Below are 8,667 nucleotides of genomic sequence, written 5' to 3' on the forward strand. Positions count from 1 at the left end.
GGCCGAGCAGCCCCTCCCCCGGCGCCCCGGACCGAGCCGCGCCGCCCGCCGGGACGTGGAGTCCGCGCCGCCCCAGCCCTGGCGCTCGCGCCCAGCCGGGAACTACAACTCCCGAGCCCCCGCGCCCGCGTCACGCTGGAAGGGTGGGCGGTGCCCCGACTTCTGGGGACCTGGACGCCGAGGGCGGTGGCTCGGGACCCCAGCGGAACCTCTGACACCGATGCCAAAAGGATAGTGCCGTCTACCTCCACCTGCGGGGGAAGCTTCGGGAGGCGGGGAGCTCCGGGTGTGCACTGCCTTCCCGCTGCACGTGTGATTGTCACCGCACACGTGGCTGGAGGAAGCCTCCCTCAGCCGCCGCGCACATTTTGCAGCCTGGACTGGCCGACAGTGACTTCGGGCAGCCTCCCTCCATGTGGCACCCCGTGCCTGCCGCTGTCCAAGGCGAGGCGGGTCTGCAGAGAAGCAAGCACAAAGCCTTGGCTGTTCCTTAGGAGACTAGCGCTCTGGATTTGGCTTTTGCTTCCCTCGGCTCAGCAAACTCTGGAGGAGGGCTACTTTCATCAGATACATTTTATTTTCAGGGGTACAAGTACACAGTATACTGTCCAGAAGTCAGTGTCCAAAATGTGTTTCCTGACTGCTGAACACTCACTTGAAACAATATCCATTCTAAGTAGACACACTTGGCCAGGTGTTGGGAGGCAAAAGAGAGGAGAGGAAGGCAGGAGACCCAGAGCAATCTGGGAAAAAGCAAACAGGATACTGTGAGGATAAATTACCCAACAGCTTCACCAAAATTTATGTTGAATGAAAAAAATGCACAACCTAAAAGTTGAGAATTGTTTTATTCGGTAGACTTTCTGAGGACTCAAGCCCTGGAGGAAGCCTCTCGGATACCTCTGAGGGACTGCTCCAAAGAAGCAGGGGAGAAGCCAGGATGGGAGTTTTTGCAAAACCCAGGTATTTGTAATATCAAAAGCTTACTGTTGATTAAAGACCAGTAAACAGACACCTCAAGTTAATGAATTAGCGCTTTTCTATGTATGGGAAGATACAAGAGTCTGGGCTCATTGAAATCATTCCTTTGATAGGCACCTTAGTTATCTAGGGCCAGTATCCTGCTTTTCTCCACCCTGAATCCCCTCAGGGTGCACAGCTGGGGACGGCTGCAGGCTTGATGGTCACATCTTTTTTCCTGACATGGCAGGAGACATTCTTCGTCCACACTTAACAGGCCAAGGGTGCCCTCCTAGACATTCTTTTCATGATTAAAGGAGCAGGAAATCTTCCTTTCACACACTGGAAGTGTAACTGGCACTCTAAACGGGAGCCCAGCATATCTGCTGGAGCCCTTGGGAGACAACACTGGGGCTGACAGACCTTTACTTGAAGGGAGCATGGGCCCAGGCTGCTGGGAACCAGGGAGCTTAAGTTCGGCAGCACTGGTGAAGCAAATGTAATAGGCAGAAACAGGGCCCTGTACCATGGGGGAAATGGAGAAGATTAACTGGGCGACAGCTTGAGGAAGGAGAAACCTTTCTGGACCTAGTGGAAGGTAAAAATGCAAACAGGAAACCTGTTGGAGGGCCCTCTTCCAAATTGCATCAGCATAAGTAGTTAAATCAGGGTCAAAAAGTATGGCAGTGCACAGCAATCACTGTACAAGAATACCTGGCTGAAGGACTGGGGGGGGTGGAAAATCCAGTCCGTCTGCTGGCCATGCTGTGCCCCAGGACAAGGGAGTGCCTCTTTCTAATTTACCAAGAAGCACCAACTTCCTGCCCAGGGGTGTTGTCCTTGGAGCAGGCACCTTTTTCTCATCTGTCCAATGGTGCCCTGAACGCTCAGCATTTCCTACTGCTTTGGAAGCTTTGCAATTTTTAAAAAAAATATATTTTCTTTTTTTGATGTGGACCATTTGTATAGTCTTTATTGAATTTGTTACAATATTGCTTCTGTTTTTTATGCTTTGGTTTTTTTGGCGGGGAAGCATGTGGGATCTTAGATCTCTGACCAGGAATGGAACCTGCACCCCCTGCATCGGAAGGCGAAGTCTTAACCACTGGACCACCAAAGAAGGCCCCTGGAAGCTTTGCAATTCTTAATCAACATCTACTATCACCTGTGGAGCTGGGTTTCAGTTCCTCTCCCACCACGATCATGGGGAAGGCCTGAGAAGGCTACTCAGGTTCTAAACTGGCCGTTCTATCCTAAAGTAGGGGTAAGGCAAGCACCCCAGAGCCTTGACAAGGAGGCAGATTTGGGTTTAACATGACAATCGGAGTCATCCCTAAAACAGAGAATTAGCCCAAGACAGAAGGGCTCTTCATGGGTAGTCGGTAGGGAGGAGTTGCGTATCAGGTAAAAAGTAGGACCAGATGTCTTTACAAGGCCCTTCCAGCTCTAATGCCACCTGAGTCTACTTGTTATGCTCCAACCAGGACAGTTCTTAAAATAGGCAGAACAAGAGATGAGATTTCAAGTGCTGATTCTGCGCTGCTGAATGTAACCTTCACTTCCTTATGTACACAAGTGATTTCACAACTCTTGGCAAAAACAGTGCTATAAAAATAGTAAGTTTATTGGCTGAAAAAAATACTGTATTTGAAAAGTACCTTCCTTCCAGGATTTTCAAATAATTTCCATGTCACTTTATTCATCCAAACGCAGAAACGAAATGAGAAGAATGTATAGCTTTTTACACACTCAACACGACACAGCCAGTGCAACCAGTCTCATTCTGGTGGCTCTGGGAAAGGCAGAGGAGCCATTCACTCTCTTCCCTTCTGGCTTCACTCCACCTCCTGGGGAAATCTGGGGTGGCTTGGTCATTTGATTCCTCAGGGACAGGAGTTCAAGGAGGGAGCTTAAAACGTTTCAGATAATTGTCACCATTCCATGGTTCTTCTTCCCAAAGAAGGCTCAGAGGTAGGAAAGTAATCTGTCCTTAGTTTTCTTTCTATATGCCCCATTTATATTTGTGACCAGCTGGGGGATCCCTACCCTACCATCCACAGATCCTGCCAGATGCACAGCAAACTGGATACCCCCCACCCCCAAGGGTTTCTTCCAGTTTCGTGGGCTAATCTCTAGATGGCAGTGCCCCTCAGAGTGGAACAATGGAGACGGAATGTCCCTTTCAGACGCTCATCCACAGGGAGAAGCATTTTTTTTGGCCACGTCGTGAGGCATGTGGGATCTTAGCTCCCCGACCAGCAATCGAACCTGCGTCCCCTGCATTGGAAGCGCAGAGTCTTAACCACTGGACTGCCAGGGAAGTCCAGGAACAAGCATTTCTTATTGCCCACGTTGGTCCTACTGCTGGCTGGGCTCCTACTCTCAGTACAAAAAGCTTTGCACTCTCCTTTTCCGTTCTTGCGTTACCTTCTTCAAAGACTTCCACACTTGCCAGCTGGCTGGAACTCAAGCTTTAGTGTTTACTCTCGCACAGCCCAAAGCCCCTGCAGGCCCCACCTTCCTTCTATTAGTAATCACCCACTGTGGCCCAGGAAACACAAAGCCGTAAAATCCAAGGCTTAGCCTTAGTAAGTGAAGACCACTTCGTTTTGGATGAACATCAGATATGCCCGTCAGGCTACAAGACTTTGTTTTTTAAGGCGGCTGAGAACGTATCTAGTTAAATGAGTGTTGATTCTGAAGCAGTCTGCCGGAAAGCCCCAGCTAGTCTAATGCTGTTGCCACTGAGCCAAGCAGCACAGGACAGTCCTCTTTGGGACATCTCTAGAGCCTCTGGGAAACGCTCTGGAACATGCTCCTTGATGGCAAAGCACTGATATTTGAAAACAGCTGGAAGACATCGAGAGGCAAGTCCGGTAACCATACTGGATAGTACTACCTTGGACTGGGATGAGGTGTGGCAGAAGCAACGAGCGAAGCTGTAAGGCTGTCAGTGGGCTGAGGGCCAGCACCAGAGAAGCATCTCAGGCACACCTGGAGTGATGGCACCATCACCACCAACAGGCCTGCTCTGAAGGACAATGCCTCATTTAAGTACCAGGCCTAGCGCTTTATATAGTCTCGTGGCACAAATTAGCTACAAATTAGAAGTTTTCTTGAGTGGAAAATATTTGATATGCACTTGATATAAAGCAAAGGGCCTCAAGAAAAAGCTTGCAAGCAAGGTATTACCATCATTCTCTTACCTGAGAGTGTTAGGATTACACGATAAACACACAGAAGGATAGGATAGGTACACAATTCTCACAGGAATGGAGGCTAAAATTTCAGGTGCCATGCCCCCAACCTCCTCTTCTGGACTTGTTTCTAAATTCTATAATAAATCCAGGAAACGGGCCATCCAGCCGTGAGAAGACAAACCTCAAAATATTTCCAGACTAGGAAGCCTAAAAGTTCCAGTGAAATCCTATGTCCAAGTCAGAAGATCAGCTGAAGAGCTAGAAGACTAAAATGACTGGTGCTGAGCTGCAGGAAGATTGGGGAGAGAGTATGGCATAGTCTCCTTGACCCGGGAGGCTCTGGAGGGTAGTTAACGTTAAAAGTCAAAAGGCACTTGCAGCCTGGCTGAATGAGGACAGACTTTCTCCTTCGAAAGTAGAACTGAGCCAAGGACTGGCAAGTTTAAGGCATTTAACCTTGGGCCAGCCCTGGGGCTCAAGAGCGTGCCGGTCCCTGGCTGCCTTCACAACCAGGTCCTTCCACCTCACTCACCTTCCCCGCGAGCTGCGACTTGCTGCATTTTAACGATGGAGTCGAAGTAGCTGCCTTGCCCCATTTCAGAGGGGGCAGATTTGCAGGGGTGTATAGGGCATGAACCAGAAGGGCTCTCAGGTGTCCCCTTTAAGAGAAAAGCTGCTGAGAGGGACCAGCCAGACTGATCTTGAGACCCTGATGAGGAAAGACCTCTGGGGCAGGGGGCTTTGGTTTGAAGAAGTCTCTGCTCACGGGCTCACTTAAACCCCATACTTCAAGTCACTGTGGTTAGGCCCATTTGCTGGAAAACTGAAGTGGCTTGAAACTGCAGTGCGTGGGATTGCTTGTGGATTTCTCAGACTGTAGCCCAACCCTGCATTAGGAAAAATGTTCACTTAGGTGAAAGCAGTGATATTCCTGGGATCTTTATTCTCAGGATCTACTGGGAGTTTTATATACTCTATACTCTTGGGAGGTAGGAAACGAGAAAGCACAGAGCAAGGGAAGGGCAGATGAAGGAGGCTTGTTTCGCTCCCTCTAGGGCTCTCTTCAGGCTTTTTTTTTTTTTCTTTTTCCCAACTAGGGCTTGAAACAGGTAATTATTGCTAATGCTGAATTTCCCTTTGTATGTACATTCAAGGCTGTTGAATCACATTTGGAAACGCGGTTTCAGGCTTGTTTTGATAATTCCCTTTTAGCCTGAGCAGAGGATGGTCTGTTCACAGCTAGGGATGAGGCTGGAAGCTGGAATTCTGTAGTCCAAACCCTGGCAGGTTTTGCTGCAAGAAATCCTCACAGTTTAGTCCTGGCATCATCTTTCTAGATCTCCTTACCTAGACTGTGTGAAGCGGTGGAGCATGGGAGAAACCTGCAAAAACCACGGAAGGGGAGGAAGACGTCCTCACAAGTAGGCGTCAAAGAAGATCATCTCCCTCGACTGGTATCAGAATTACTGGGAGAGCCTGTCAGAAAGGTAGACCCCAGTACCCCATCTCCAAAGTCCTGAGCATCCGTAGGTGAGCAGTCACACTGGGAGGTGGGGGGCGGGGTGGAACTGATGGATTGGGAGACAAAAAAGATGAAGGAAAGAAAAGAACAAAGAAACAGAGCTGAAAAGATGATCTAGGAAAGCACGGATGGAAGTGAACAGAAACACAGAAGAAAGGAACCATAAAATCACAAACGGGGCTTATGGAGCTGGGCGGAGCAGCGTGGTCAGATGCCCTGGGGCATGTGACCTTGGTGAGAAAGCAGCACGTTGGCAGAAGGTCTCATAAGCCTCATCTCTCCCCGCAATCTCTGCTTCCAGAACACCAAGCTAACCAAACAAAATTCTCAAAAACGTCCAGAACATTAGGCTGGTCAAATGAGCCAATATACGAGAAAGAACGGCTACAAGGGAGGGGGCCAGGCGTAGTCCCTGTGACACCCTTTTCCTGTGGATGTGGCAGCTCTGGGGCGGTGGGGGGGGGGGGCCGGTCCCCAAGATCAGCTCAGACTGGTCCTGGCACCCCCAAACTAGGGGCGGCTCCCTGGACAGCGACTCCAGTCTGGTCAGTGTCGGTTCTGGCGCTTTGCAATCTCCTCCTGGATGCGCAACTTGAGGGCCTCTCGCATGGGTGGCTCCAGAGGCGTGTGTGCTGACACCTCCTCGCTCACCCTTCCTGGATCATCATCCTACGTGGAGGAAGGGTCAGGAAGCTCAGGGCCTGGCCTCTTCTGAAAAGGCGACCTGCCCTGTCCCTAGACAACACCCTCAGAGAACTCTGTTTGACTCACAACTTCTTGCCAGTGCCTGTCATTTCCCAGGTGTCCCCTGTAATAGTGACTCTCAACTGGGGGCCGTGAGCCCTCCCTGTTGCCCGCTGAGAATCACTGTGTGACGGGAGTGACTTGTGCTCAAAAGCATCGCCCAGCAGTCTGTGCTCTCATGTGGAGCAAACACTTCCCACTGGCCCTGAGGAAAACAGTGGCTCCAGGTCCGGCAGTGATTTCCATCACGGCCCAGGACCTTCAGGCTGCAGCTGTTTCCATCGGGCGTACCTGATACACGATAACTGAAGTGACGTCTCCGCTGTCCGCCTCATATTCTAAGCAGAAGAGCTGATGGCCAGGGAGCTCTGGCTCAGAGCTGCCACTACTGCTGCTTTCACCAGACTCCTCACAGCCTGGGGTGCTTGGGTGGGTAGAGCCATCTGGAAGGATGAACCAGAGTGAGAGGGAAGGGAGGAAGGCTGCTGGAACCCCTGCCCAGAGATGATACAGGAAAACATATTGTAAAGCCCCAATCTTCTCATGGACCCAGAACGTACCTCTGTGTGTGTGTGTGTGTGTGTGTGTGAAATCAGCCGCCTATCAGGAATTTTATTCACCTTTGTATCCCTGCCCCAGGACCAGCACAGTCCTACCACGCAGTCGGTATACAATGCACATCTGTCTACACGGTTGTAAGGTAGTGGAGAGGTGAATAGGGCTCTGCCTGGGTTCAAATCCAGGCTCTGCCATTTACTTCTCTGCTATCTCCAACAAGTTACGAAACCTCTCTCTGCCCGTTTCCCTGACTGTGAATCAGAAATGATAATAGTTCCCATCTTACCGGATCCTCTGAAAGCTAAATGAATGACTGCACATAACCTCTAAAAACACTCATAAGAGAAGCTCAAAAATTTTAGCATCGCACGTTAACTATTGTAATCTCTAGACCACAAGTAAGTTGGGGAAAAAAACCCATTAACTGGGTTTGGGCTTTAATTCCACAATTATGTCCTCGTCGCCTAGAGCTGTGCCAAACTTTTTTCCTGTTAGCTGGTGGGAGTGCGAAAATATAGTACGCTGGGGGCAAAGCGGCGGACAACTTGCCGACTCTCAGGGAGGTCCGGTAATAGTGATGCTTAACTGCGGGCCTTGAGCCCTCCCTGTGCTGCGGGCAGAATCACTGAGCGGCGATTGGGGAGCGTCGAGATAGACGTTGGAGATGAAATGAGCCTTGGGAGCTAGGACATTGTTTTTTCCCAGACAGAAAAGAAGAGCGCGTGGAGGCAGAGGGCCCGGGGGCAGAAGAGCGCGCGGGGCGGGCGACCTCACCTCGATGTCGCGGCAGGTACACCTGCAGGTCGGGCTTTCGGGGCCGAGTGGGCGCGGGCGTGTGCCGCCTCCTCGCCTTCTCCTTGGCCGCCTGCTTCACCTTCTTGTCGTAGTCGTCCCTGCGGGGAGCCGAGCGGGAGTCAGGGACGGCCGAGCCAGGCCAGGCTGGGGCTGGCAGCCGTGGCGCGGGGCGGGGCGGTACCGGGCGAGCTGGTTCCGTCGGATGTGGTGCACGAAGCCGTGACTCATGTCCAGCCGCCCGCCAGGCTTGCAGCAGAGCCCGGGTCCGGGCCCCGGCGCCGCTTCCATCTGGAGCCCCTGAGCGCGGAGCCGCCGCCACCGCCGCCGCCGCCTCCTCAACGGCCTCAACTGCCACCCTCCTGCCCCGAGAGCTCCGCGCCCCTCCTCGCTTGACTTTCGACCCTGAGCCCTGACGTCGGTCGGGAAATGGCCAGCCGGGCCGAATGTCCCAGCGCGCGGAGTTCCTGGAGCGGGCGGGGCGGGGGGCAATGGGGCATGCGCAACTTCCACTCCGGGGCGGGGCTTTTCTTTCGTTGTGACCTTATCAGTAAGAAACCAGGATTTAGGTTTAGTGCAGCTACATCAGAAAATCCAGAAAAACACAAAGCACCCATCACACCACTCAGCGTTCGGTGTGGAGCCTTCCCGTCCTTTTTCCTGTGCTTGGATGCTGTGAAACTCCATCACCAGCTGCGTGACCTTGGCTGACTGTTGCACCCCGCTGTGTCTCAGTTTACTCATTTGTAAATGAGGGCACTGATATCACCTACCTCCGAAGAGGTCGTGAGGAGGCGAGTGCCAGGGCAGGGCACACAGCGGCGCCCCGGCCGCCCAACCCAGCCCGCGGCCCGCCCGGGGCTCCGCGCCGCCGCCGGCGGGGACGCTCCT

General features: G+C 52.2%; 2 protein-coding genes across 3 annotated transcripts in view; both read right to left on the minus strand.

Annotated features, from left to right (window-relative positions):
- The window catches only part of TMEM150A (transmembrane protein 150A), a 4,469-nt gene extending 4,113 nt beyond the window's left edge, over nt 1-356 (minus strand). Inside the window, exon 1 of the mRNA XM_024743747.1 lies at nt 246-356. The gene's annotated coding sequence lies outside the window, so the exon portion shown is untranslated. The remainder of the gene's footprint in view (nt 1-245) is intronic.
- On the minus strand, nt 325-8,224 carry CUNH2orf68 (chromosome unknown C2orf68 homolog). Of its 2 annotated transcripts, none has more exons than XM_024743751.1 (4): nt 7,961-8,224; nt 7,759-7,877; nt 6,718-6,869; nt 325-455 (listed from the first exon to the last, which is right to left on the minus strand). In XM_024743751.1, the coding sequence occupies exons 1-4, from the start codon at nt 8,065-8,067 to the stop codon at nt 351-353; spliced, it is 483 nt and encodes a 160-aa protein (XP_024599519.1). In that variant the 5' UTR covers nt 8,068-8,224; the 3' UTR covers nt 325-350. The 2 variants fall into 2 exon arrangements, with proteins under 2 accessions (XP_024599519.1, XP_024599518.1); XM_024743750.1 differs by lacking the exon at nt 325-455 and adding an exon at nt 2,564-6,351 and having other exon boundaries at nt 7,961-8,219.
- Nucleotides 8,225-8,667: the final 443 nt, after the last annotated feature.

Source organism: Neophocaena asiaeorientalis, unplaced genomic scaffold (assembly GCF_003031525.2).
Source record: "Neophocaena asiaeorientalis asiaeorientalis breed wild unplaced genomic scaffold, Neophocaena_asiaeorientalis_V1.1 scaffold114, whole genome shotgun sequence".
Lineage (NCBI taxonomy): Eukaryota > Metazoa > Chordata > Mammalia > Artiodactyla > Phocoenidae > Neophocaena > Neophocaena asiaeorientalis.